Source organism: Agrilus planipennis, unplaced genomic scaffold (genome assembly GCF_000699045.2).
Source record: "Agrilus planipennis isolate EAB-ADULT unplaced genomic scaffold, Apla_2.0 scaffold57, whole genome shotgun sequence".
Classification (NCBI taxonomy): domain Eukaryota; kingdom Metazoa; phylum Arthropoda; class Insecta; order Coleoptera; family Buprestidae; genus Agrilus; species Agrilus planipennis.
In genome coordinates this window covers 371,796-384,713 of record NW_020438879.1, presented here as the reverse complement: position 1 = coordinate 384,713, position 12,918 = coordinate 371,796, and the positions used below count along the sequence as shown (strand labels likewise).

Here is a 12,918-nt window from a genome sequence, read left to right as displayed (position 1 = left end):
GTCCGGGTTTCCCCGGATTTGTCCTAGTTTAAAGGGCATCCGGGGAGCGTCCGGGGGGGCTTCATTTGTAGTCCTGGTTTAAAAATTTAAAGTCTTGGGCCGCCCGCCACACACGTAAAAGAAATCTAACTGATTATTAAAACAATTTGTAACAAACTGTAATAAGATTCTGTTTTGTTAGGTACATTGAAAATGATGATAAAGAATGACTAAATTTAATTTTAAGGTCTGAAAATAAATAAAAGGGTGATTTATGACATTTTCAACTGTTTTTTGTTACACTGACTATGTTTAAAAAAAACCTGTTGACATGTCCGGGTTCTGGACTTTAAAATCTGGGGTTTTCACACGTCTTGTCCTGGTTTCCAAATTTTAGAGATGGCAACCCTATTAATGGTGTATGTTTGGAGGGCGGCGCTGTATGGGTGCAAAAGGTGAGTGAGTGAGATGGAAAAGAAAAGGTTAGAAGAGTTTGAAATGCCGGGAATGATAAGGTACCGTGCATAGAGAGGGTTAGAAATGAGGAGATAATAGAGAGAGTAGGAGAACCAAAGTCGTTATGAAGGTCAATAAGAAATAGGTGAGATAGGTTGGTAAGACACTTTTTAGACATGAGGAGCTAGTTATAGACACATTAGAAGGAGAAGCAGGAGTTAAGAGGAGTAGAATAAGGTCTAGATTTGACTGCTGTTCACCAATAGTTAAGGATGTGGGAGATGTTCTAGTTTTAGGGAAATGAGAAGATTAGCTCAGGATAAGAAAGAGAGAAGGTGCCCAACCAGTCTTAAGACTGACGACACTGTTAATGATGATTATAATGGGCAAGGCATGGAAAACCAATGTATCAAAAAAAATAAATTATGAAAGAAAATTAACTTTGATTTTAAAACGATGTTCTTGTATATAACTTAGGGACATAGCGTCTGTTATTTCAAAAATATGGCGAATGCGCTGGGTTACAAAAATTTACAATTTGAATTAATTGTTAATGCGTATTGTGTAGCAAATTGGATGACATCGAATTTACTATTTTGTGGCAGTAAAAATCTAAAAACGTATAACGACTACCTAGGAGATTAAATGAGTAGTGAAATAAGAATAAAACAAAGCGTCTTTTTTTGTTGAATTATAAGGAAAGGGTAAGATGCCATAAATAATTGTGGCTGGGCGAAGACATGGACTGCTGGGCTCCATCGATTACCCATTGTGTTGTACTACTTGTATTTTGAAAATCGATACGTACAAGACCGCGATCCCCCCTTTTTAACCAAACTTTCAGGGTAAATGTAGATTTATATTAACAGTTACAGTTTGTAAAGGTATTTCGACTTGACCAATGGTGATTATTTCATGTTTATATATCGAGGTCATGATCTATATAGGTTTTAAGCATATAAAAAAATCGTAAGGACACAAAAAATTACTTTTTAAAAAAAAAGTCAATTCAAAAATCACGTTTTTTTTGCTTATTCCATGCTTTAATATTCTCGGAGGTATTTTTAACCAAGACCATCGAAAAGAGCATCGTTAAAAACATAGAAACACTAGTCATCGTAAGGACACAAAAAATTACTTTTTAAAAAAAAAGTCAATTCAAAAATCACGTTTTTTTTGCTTATTCCATGCTTTAATATTCTCGGAGGTATTTTTAACCAAGACCATCGAAAAGAGCATCGTTAAAAACATAGAAACACTAGTCATCGAATATTTTTTCGTCGCACTCATTACGTGGCAAGGGTTCAAATGGAAATGTGTTCCCTGAGTATTTATGGGTTAATGTGACGTGGTATGCACCATATGAATATCGTTTTCTATTACTTTTAAGACAATTACGACAAATATTAACAATTTAAGAAAAAAACTTTTCAAAAAAAAATTTCGCAGACCTGCGTAATATATCCCCATTAATTAAAAAACATCCCATATTTCTGTAATGCGACAATTTATTTCAAACTTGTGCTATCTCTATTACAATTTATAAGGTTTACCTAATATATACAGAACCATTTTTTCGCACGGCAATTAAAGGCCTTGAAAGTGTTCAAGTTTACATAATAAAAAATATGCATAATACTAGTCAAGGGAACGTGAAGGCCTGATTTGCATAGGGATTAGGATCATTTGAAGTTTTCAAGTGTAACTTTCACATTTTTTTTTTCTTTGTTTCCAGAGCCACTACCTTCCCGGAAGCAAATGGCAGTACAGGCGGTAAGTTTCACATTGTTTCATTCTTTATTTTTTTTTTTGTTAAAATGTTACTGTTAAATCGTTCTGGAACGACACATTAACTAGATAAAAAATCTTATTTAAAAGAACAATGCACACGAATGAAACAAATAGTTTCAGAAAAAGTGAAAACGCTTCTTGGTATTAATGAAAACGTTTAGCTAGCGCTATGTCCGATGCAGACAGGTATTGCATTCAAAGTTGCAGCATAGAGATTACTTTCCTGTCTATTAACATTGAATAAGTAAAATCAATAATTCGTACTGGTGATAAGTAAATTTAGTATTAGTTTTGGACTAACCAAAAGCACAAAACCGAAACCAATGACATCAGAATTGGTTTAACAAGGTCAAACAAAATCAATAATGAAATCATTATTACAAAAGTCCAATTAATAAAAGTAAATAAACTACACTGTAAAGTTTTTGAGTCAGAATAAGTATATTGTGATACAGTTTTATGATAGAGTGACGTAAATATAAAATAATAAAACTATTCTCATTCTTATTATGTTGGGGGATGATGGTAGGTAGATACAAATCATTCTGGGTAAAAAGTTCAGATAAACATGTGTCCGGAAACTTTTCTTCTAAAGTTGTATGGTTTAAAAGTTACGAACTACTATCTAGATGCTAAAGTATGGGTGGCAAACTAGCGGCCCACAGATCGCATGCGGTCAGATTTGTCTGGTACACGAGATTCATCGTAGTTTTACAAAATATATTTATCTTAAAATGGTCGCTGATTTTTGGTATTTAGAAAGTCATATAAGTCGCGATGAAAGTAGTAAAGTTATAAAACAGAAGGACACAAAGGGTAAAATCGCCTTTAAGAAATAGAAGTAATTTTTATGCTCACAAACGGTTAATTTAGAAATTCGAAAAAGATTGTTAATGGTTAGGGTTGCCATCCGTCCGGGTTTCCCCCGATTTGTCCTAGTTTAGAGGCCATCCGGGGAACGTCCGGGGGGGGGGCTTCATTTGTAGTCCTGGTTTAAAAATTTAAAGTCTTAGGCCGCCCGCGACACACGTCAAAAAAATCTAACTGATTATTAAAACAATTTGTAACAAACTGTAATAAGTTTCTGTTTTGTTAGGTACCTTGAAAATGATGATAAAGAATGACTAAATTTAATTTTAAGGTCCGAAAATAAATAAAAGGGTGATTTATGACATTTTCAACTGTTTTTTGTTACACTGACTATGTTTAAAAAAAACCTGTTGACATGTCCGGGTTCTGGACTTTAAAATCTGGGGTTTTCACACGTCTTGTCCTGGTTTCCAAATTTTAGAGATGGCAACCCTATTAATGGTGTATGTTTGGAGGGCGGCGCTGTATGGGTGCAAAAGGTGAGTGAGTGAGATGGAAAAGAAAAGGTTAGAAGAGTTTGAAATGCCGGGAATGATAAGGTACCGTGCATAGAGAGGGTTAGAAATGAGGAGATAATAGAGAGAGTAGGAGAACCAAAGTCGTTATGAAGGTCAATAAGAAATAGGTGAGATAGGTTGGTAAGACACTTTTTAGACATGAGGAGCTAGTTATAGACACATTAGAAGGAGAAGCAGGAGTTAAGAGGAGTAGAATAAGGTCTAGATTTGACTGCTGTTCACCAATAGTTAAGGATGTGGGAGATGTTCTAGTTTTAGGGAAATGAGAAGATTAGCTCAGGATAAGAAAGAGAGAAGGTGCCCAACCAGTCTTAAGACTGACGACACTGTTAATGATGATTATAATGGGCAAGGCATGGAAAACCAATGTATCAAAAAAAATAAATTATGAAAGAAAATTAACTTTGATTTTAAAACGATGTTCTTGTATATATATTGAAATATTATCTGTTTAATTATTGAGTTTACAGCTACGAGTAAAGATATCCATAGGGAGTCTAAATCTAGTATGGAAGTATATGTATAATTTTACATACAGTCCTCGCAATTTATTTCAAAAGTCGCCTGCCAGATCATTCGGGTTGGCCACCCCTAATTAGACATCTCAAAGTGCATTACGCATGATTGTTACTTTCTCAGAAACTATGTACATACATACATTGTACTTTCAGAATGTCATTAGTTTTTCATTACTTCCAAGCATATTCCTCTTTTTTAAGAAGCACACCCTCGTAGCGCGGCTCCCATTGCAGGTATTTGTGTATACTCATAGTCAACTAATTGGTAGTGTGTATAACATTTAAAGCTCTGGATCTTTGAAGCAAATCGTGTCCTAGTACAAGTTTATCTGGACTTTTTACTCACAGTGGTCAGTAACACCATCTCCCAAAATATTTGTTATTCCTTGATGTACCCTGTATTTATCTCGATAAGTCTTAATTTTCTTACTTATCTACATTGCTTTATCACTAATAAATTGAAATTTAATAAAGAAATAGGCTCTGCTAATAGGTTGTTATTAAATTCATGTAGAATTTATGTTAGAGCTTCCGTATGAGATGGAATCTATGGTTAATATCAGATAAAGTTTTTTCGAAAAAAAGTTTAAACTATCATAATGGTTTTGGTGTTAATTTGTAGGTACTATTCATCTGGAGAAGTATAAGTAATCTTCAGTTATCAATTTTATCGTTATAGTGGTAAACAAAATTTTAGAAAGCTAATTTAAAAATACTCTCTAATATATCATTTTCACCGCCTGTAGCACCACATTAGCAATTTAAATAATCACAATTTATCTCTCTACTGAANCAAGTTACCGTAGTTGCAAAAGCAATTAGTAATCGAAGACACGATCTAAGACACTTAACAGGCCGCATTTGCATGTGACTATGGACAACTTCTTGCACACGAACTGAGCAAAGTTTACAAATATGCAACATTGTTCGTGCATGATTAAAAGCGTGAAGAGAGACCAGCACTTGCCGATACATACATGTGTAGGTTGTACGTACGTCCGAACGCACGTATGTATAAAGGATACGTATAATATTCGAGCTATAAGGACAAAGTCAATAAAACGAAACTTTTTATATCTCGATCCGATTTATTTTCCAACAGCACAAAGGGTAGATGACCTCACGAAATGTGTGTAATAAACGACGTTTCTCTCACTCTCCTGTTTCGGTAAAATATGGGGATCACGGGCGGAGGGAACGGGGTATAATATACAGATGGGTAGGTTGGAAACATGAACACGGAAAAAACTACGTATTTATGACAACGCAAAAATTACAATTTGCGGTAATCGTCGAGAATTGGGGTTTCAGACCAAAATCGCTCCAAAAAAATTTGCATCGACTTCCGATTTTTTGAATAATTTTTCAAAATTACCCCAATTCTGGATAATTACCTGCATTGGTGACGTCATTGTTTGGTTTGGTTTGTTTTAGTCTGGAGCCCCAATTCTGGACAATTACCGCCCATTTTTTTTCTAATAGAGACTTTAAGCTATAGCGTTTGCAGCGTTAATCCTCCGCATTAGATTTATCACATTTATCCGACAAAATTTACGTATGGTAATAACAAAAACTGTCCAGTGGGAATTTACAGTGAAATGTTAATTCGAGACGAAATTTACAATTTCCGAAAGCAGTAAAAACGATTTATATTTTATTTTTAGAAGCGGTAAATGTGCTTTTTTTGTTAATCAGTTTTAAAAATTGATTGACTGTTTACCTTTTTATTTACGTACATCGTAGTCGGAAAATTAAATTCTTATAATATGTGCGAACGGTTTTATAATTTGTCACTTTCAACAGAATGTAGGCTGCCGTGCCACAAAGAATTCAATGAAAGTTGTTCTAGATTTCTTTCACTAATCTAACATAATAAAAGTAGCACCGTGTCATCCACAACACGGTGTCGCGTTACATGTGAAATATGAACAGTCAAATAGAACAGCTGACAAAATCTAATCGAGATCCTCTTGTTTTGATTATGAACTAATGGACATAAACAATCCAAAATTTTTTATTGGATTGAGCTTAAAAACATCATGTTCATTAATTGTTTTAAAGAGATAATTAAATATTTTGATAATTAAAATTTAGTCATAATTCCAAACACTAATAATGCGAATTATATGTATAATATATAGGTAAATATTTGATCCATGATCGAATTATTAAACAGTTTGTTCCGTCCTTTATGGTCTAGCCGTATGATGTATTGGTTATTTTTTTATACCTTAGTTTACCATAGTTATTATAAAATGATACCTTGCCAAAAGATTACTATAATTTTTATAAAGTATATTTCATATAAACAAAGAAAGTAGTCGACCTGTTGAGAGAAATTGGATTGCAACATGTAAAATACTAGGGTTGCCACAAGAGTTAAGAATATATCAATTTTGTCTGTCTTGACTTCAAACTCAATATCGTGAATAAGAATCTCAGAATAAGACACGAGGCAATATCAAGATAAACAAATCAAGATATTTGGAAGATGCCTACAATACAGTATTACCTTCTAAATATCTTGCGGCAGCTCTGATAGATATTTTCTTTATATCAAGAATAAAAACATCATCAATCCTTACATTAAAGTTACTTAAGTGGTGGTAGCGAAATAAAAAAATAGATAAATGATAAAATTAGAATAAAACGGCTCTTACGTTCGTTTTCTTTACTTACTGACGTTGTTAAGTAAACCTACATCAGGCGCTGGCGTGGTAGTTGGCCGTGGTTCTCTGTCAATACAACAAGCCCAAATCATCCCTCCCGAGCACAAATCCAATGGTTTTCCTCCTCCTAGGACGCAACTTATGCTCAAACCGCATTCATATTTGACTCCTTTATACCTACACGACTGTGGGATCACTGAAAAAGAAAATTTAATTTGAAATATTTATAGATATCAAAATTCAGATGCTAGTAATCTTTAATTTCTTTATTTTTAAACTTAAACGGTTTTAATAATCGAGTGTTGACTTCAAGCGTTTATTAATTTTATTATGATAACGCCATTGCAAACATATACATGCAATACAGAATTTACAGTAAATATCAGGAGTTGACGATATATTGGCAATAACTTTATAGAATACTGAAACATTCGATAAGTCGACATAAAACACTATACTTTTAAGATTATCTATGTCTATTTGCCGTATTGATTGGTCTTCTAAAAACGAGAAGAGACATAGATTATTATTAAGTAACACTTGATGTGTTTTGTTTAGAATGTATTCATCATCATCATCATAAGATCATCAGTCCTAAGACTGGTTGGACACGTACCTCCACTCTTTCCTATCCTGAGCTAAACTTCGCATTTCCCTAAAACTAGAACAACCTACATCCTTAACTATTTGCGAACAGTAATCTAATCTAGGTCTACCTCTACCCCTCCTAACTCCTGTTTCTGCCTCTAATATGTCTCTGACTAGACCTTCATACCTGAAAAGATGTCCTACCAACCTATCTCGCCTATTTCTTATTGACTTCCATAAAGTCCTCTGTTCTCGTATTCTTTCCAATACCTCTTCATTTCTAACCTTTTCTACCCACAATATCCTCATCATCCGACTATAACACCACATTTCGAACGCTCCTAACCTTTTCTTTTAGAATGTATTAAAGGGTGGAAATAAATTACACAATATCATAAAATAATGTGATTTAGTTTTTTTGTTCAGAAGAAGTAGAATAAATATAATGTGACCATACGTTCCATTTTGTCATCCAGAAAGGCCCAGGACGCAGAATTGTCCCTTTTTTATCTAATAACAATTCAGAAGTAATGTTTGCGTAGGTCGCAGGTACATGTCAAATTATAGGTGTCGGCGGGAATCTATATGATGAAAATCAAAAACATCGGAAATGTTCATATTGGTACTATGTACATGACTAAAAGTACAGGGATGTTTTCAGCAAATTCATTGAATGAAACCCTTATAACATGGCGTCGGAAGCCTCTAGTTGTTTTTATTTCTTTTAAATTTTTTTGAGTTTGCGGCACACATTTCCCTAAATCTGAAGTGCGAATGTATTATATCTGAATTAAAATAAATAAAATGATTCTTAAAATTAAGTAGACAAATTACAGTTGCACTCAGAAGCCACTAAAATACCTACAAGTTCACTACAACTATCAAAATTCGCATATTGTCTGATTAAGTGAGACGTTTGTGGTGAAAAAAAGTTGAGTATCCCTTATCCCTGTGATAATTTCTGTAACTGCCTGGTTAATTTTTGATCACTTGTTTATTATTACTAAAAAACAGTTTTCATTTAGTACTTATAGTACTTTAGAATATTCCAAAAGAATAGGCATTATATTAAATATATGGTCAAGTACCAGGGCCGGCGTTAGGGGAGGTAAGCAATAAGCAAGACAAAAGGGCCTCTAGCCCGGGCTCCCAAAGGGATGTCCCCGTTCTGAATATCATAGAACTCAAAAGCAGGTTTTAAAATCTACATCTATAATTTTAAGCAAAGGGCCTGAACTCTGAATGCCCTCACTGAACCTGCGGAATCATTTTTTTACAGGAATTAAGAATTGTTTAAAAATCCAATATGGAACAGCATAATTCCTGTAACTGTTACTATAAAAACTACAGACAATAGACTGCAAAGCTAAATGTTGGACTAGTTATTTTTATTTTAAATGCTTACGTAATTAGCACAGGAAAAGGACCTTATATCGAATATATGTTATGTAATGCTACCTTCATATACAAAACTTCAAGCACTAAACAAAAAAGGTGTTATTTGTTTTTTTGCATTTGCAAAAAACGCAAATTTTGGAGTAAAAGAGTCGCACAGGTTTTAAATTTTAAAATGACGTGGATGCGCGGTGGCAAAAGTAGGCAGTTTTAGGTATAACAATTACAGCCCTCTTTCTTCAGTATCCCTATCAGGGCCGTAGATTAAATGTTTCAAAGCAGGGGTCAATTTGCAAAATTAAATAAGTCATATTTTCATATAAACAATGAAGTGATATGATAATATAAGTCTTATATATAACTACAGTTTAAGGCTTTTGAGGGATGTTTCGCTTTGTTCAAAAGAATGTATGAACTTCAGTTAGTTTTGGACAGTTTTCGAAGAAACCGTGATATTTCAAGATAAGCATAGTTAAAAAGCATATTCCACAAGTTCACCATTTTATGCATTCACCTTACCTCCAAAACTGTGTGTTACCGATTTTCTTTTCATTTATTTTTTGTCAAACGGTTGTGTATTGTTTCCGAAGGTATTTCAAAAAATTCTTGAATTTGTTCACGTACATTTCTTTTCAAAAAGTGCATTGCCTTTGAATTTTAACCGCGATACTGTCTCAAATAGGTACAACCTTCATCGATAACCATTTATACCATATCTAACCTTGTTACATCATAAACTTTTAAAAAACCGCAAAGCTTTAAACTATGAGGAATGGCGAAATATTTAATACTACAACAAGCATTTTCACATAACATACAAATTGTGGATAAATAAATAAATTACACCTTAAAAACTTCTTATTACTGTTGAATCTATTATATTCGAAGTAATTGGTAATTCGAAGACTATGGATTTTAAAATGTAATTGGAGCTTCAAGAGTCAAAGAAGCTTAGTTGAAATCGTTTAGTCTTATTAAAAACATATTTTAAATAACAAAATCCACGCTCACAAAACCGCTTGTTAACTAATGATTAAGATCTGATAAGATAATATACGGGTTAACTCAAAACTACGTACTATGTTTATTCTGACCAATGTGTATCCAAAAAATTTTTCAAACAATACTTCTTCCCTTTACATTAAGACAAGATTGTCTGTAACAGTTTAATTTATTTTACTATGTTCAAAAATAGAAAATAGGAGGTTTCGTTTAAAAGGCAACAGGTGAGAGGAAAATTTTATAATAGGACACACTACATAGATATGATCAATCAGGCGCGTACCTAGAGGGGGTTATTGGTTTCCCCCCCGACCCCAAATTAAAAGAATATCCTAAACAAGAAGTGATAACACCGTAATAGAAACAAGTTGTAGTAAGGGATCTATTTAAAGATGAGAAAGTTACCATAATAAGTCGTAAAATTTATTTTTAGAAATATGTAGAGGGTAGTGACAGCTAGGAATGGTAATTTTGTAAGAAATGTGGTTTATGGTAAAGGTATGAACCAAGCGAGCGTACTACTTTAGACAATCGGAAATAAAGAAAAAAAATGGTTAATTCTAATTGAAAACAGACACACTGATCTATCCTAGCAATTTTATACACAATTTGTACACACATTTTATGAAGAATAAGTTTAGGTCCAGTTTATATACAAAAAGAAACATAAAAATTAGCCCCCCACCGCCAAAGGAAACTCCTGCGTATGCCCTTGTGATTAATATTATATTATCTTTTATAGAAACTTTAGTCGAGATGTTCAACATTTAAACTCTTCGTTGCCTTTTTGAAATGCATCTACGGTAGTGTTGTAATGACAACGCAAAAATTACAATTTTCGATTGTAAATGGGTGAATTTGCCGTAGAAATAGTATAATTTATTAGGTAACTTCTCATAATCTCAATTTTAACATTTTTTTTTAAATTTCTCTCAAGTTTCTTAATTATAACAATTTATTTCTGCTGGGATTTTATTTTTTACAAATTCGGGTCCAAATCGTAATTTTTATTATTTTCGCTTACGAAGCAATGGGCTAGTGGGATAAATTGTAAATATCGGTTTAATATTTAGACAAATTTTCCTTTTCCATCTTATCCGCATAGATATTATAAATTTTCTCAAATTTTCCGACTTACTTCTTCCCAAAAGATCAATAAAACTGTCTTGTGACGGCGGGTCCGCGTTAGCCTTTCGTCCAAGTGCGTCCAACAGCATCAGTTCCTGCGTCTGCTTCTGGCTCGGAATCCCGTGTACCCCGCAACCCCGAAACACCACCTCCCCAACCACGAACACTGCAAGTAGTATCACGCCAACACCGTTACCAACAGTACATCCTCCCCGTCCCGTTCTGATAGCAGTAGATATTCGCGGGAGGCACATGCTGTCCGCACCTCACCGTCTGTCCTACTGAGAAAGTGACCGCGACCCTCCTCGTCGTATACTATCAGCAGAAACAACAACAACAACAACAATAACAAAATAAAGCACATGTAGAACGTGAACCGGGAGGAACTTTCTTCGGTCGACGCAAGTATGGATGTAGACTCGGTTGTCGCTTGCGAGGCCAAACTGCACTCGGTAAATGGTAAGACGAGGAAGGCGTTTGCTAAATACGATAGCGATAGCACCTGGTGGAAGTTATTACGGTGCATCAACGCAAGAAAAAGTCGTAAGTGAAAGCGACCGGATGAACATGACATGAAGCTACCAAAAGAGAAAAAAAAGCGTTCACCTCCGTTAATTTGAAGGTGAGACGTAATTCGGGATGGAGGTTAATTGGTCTCGTGATGGGATCCGCAATTTTTACGGTACCTACGGATTCAGTTTGCTGTTAAGCAGAATCTACCCAAAGAAACGCAGGAAAATACGCTGTGATATTAGCTTCGCGTGTCCTCGAATTGCAACCATATCACGCATACCTATACGAAGGAATTAACCTCAACTTTTGACCCTTTAAAATAATAAGAAACCCAAAATTGTTACAGTAATGACCGGCAGAGACAGCACCTCTTTTTTATCTTTAACGGTAAGACACAGTACCCTTAGAATGATATAAGCAGATATCAGACCCATACTTAGGCGTACCATCAGAATGTTGTGGGGTGAGAACTATAAAGTCAACAGAAACCACGTACTGTTATGTGGAATGGATACAGCCTAGCAAGAAGACTAGAAGTGGAAGTAACAATAAATTAACTCGTTGCAAATAGGTTGAAAAGTAACATGACTAATAAAGGGTAGAAAACTAAGTGGCAATTTTTAGCATTGTCAGTGAGAAAAATCTCAATTTTGATCATAAATTGTAATTTAACGTTCCAAGTATGATCCTGATGAGCGACGTTCAATCCCTAGATCTCTTCCTTTTATAATAAAAACCCGAAAGCGTACGATAATTTTTGATGTTCACGTACTAATAAAGGTAGTTATAACATAACACCCCCCAGAGCTCACATAAGGGATCATAATTTATAAATTACCAGGTATAATAAAGAAATATGTTTAGTGCTTTTGAATTGGTCTTCTGTACAATGAATCCACAGCATTTGAATGTTATTTTTTCGGGTTGAACTTATATTATATAATGTCTTTAGCATTTGTAGATTGTTTATTTTCTGAACGGAATCATTTTGCGACGGTACAAAATTTGTTACGAAGCCGCTGTAGGTCGTGAGAAAGCTTCAACTCCTGCTCAGTAGTTAGGCGTTCTTGTGGTACTGAAGATGCTCGAAACGTAGCTTTCTTCACCGTAAATGTAATGTCCCGAAATAAAAATGTTCAGTCTCTCAGAGTCTCTGAAAGCGAGACTCGAGTATCCGTCTCTCATCGAGTTTCTCTGATGTAGCTGAGAGAGACTGTCAAAGAAACTGTTTAGCGTCTCTGAACGCGAGACTCGAGTCGCTCATAGAGAGATCCTCATTTCGTATCCAGTCTCTGAACGAGAGACTCGAATCTCTCAATAAGCGGTGTCTCGATAGACATGGTTAAAATTTAAAAAGTTCAACATGTTTCGGAGATCCCAGTCTTTTTACGAGAGACTCGAGTCTCTCAATTTTTCAGTTTTATTCATTCAGTCTCTCTGTGAGAGACTCGAATCTCTGAATTAACAATTTTATCGTTCGAGTCTCTCATA

General features: G+C 34.5%; 1 protein-coding gene across 1 annotated transcript in view; it reads right to left on the bottom strand.

The window, feature by feature from the left end:
• Nucleotides 1-11,331, bottom strand: part of LOC108740469 (serine proteinase stubble) — a gene marked incomplete at its 3' end in the record, with an annotated part of 52,718 nt that extends 41,387 nt beyond the window's left edge. Inside the window, exons 1-2 of the mRNA XM_018474796.2 lie at nt 10,925-11,331; nt 6,812-6,997 (exon numbers count right to left, since the gene is read on the bottom strand). Coding sequence (XP_018330298.2) covers nt 6,812-6,997; nt 10,925-11,168 — 430 coding nt within the window. The remainder of the gene's footprint in view (nt 1-6,811; nt 6,998-10,924) is intronic.
• Nucleotides 11,332-12,918: the final 1,587 nt, after the last annotated feature.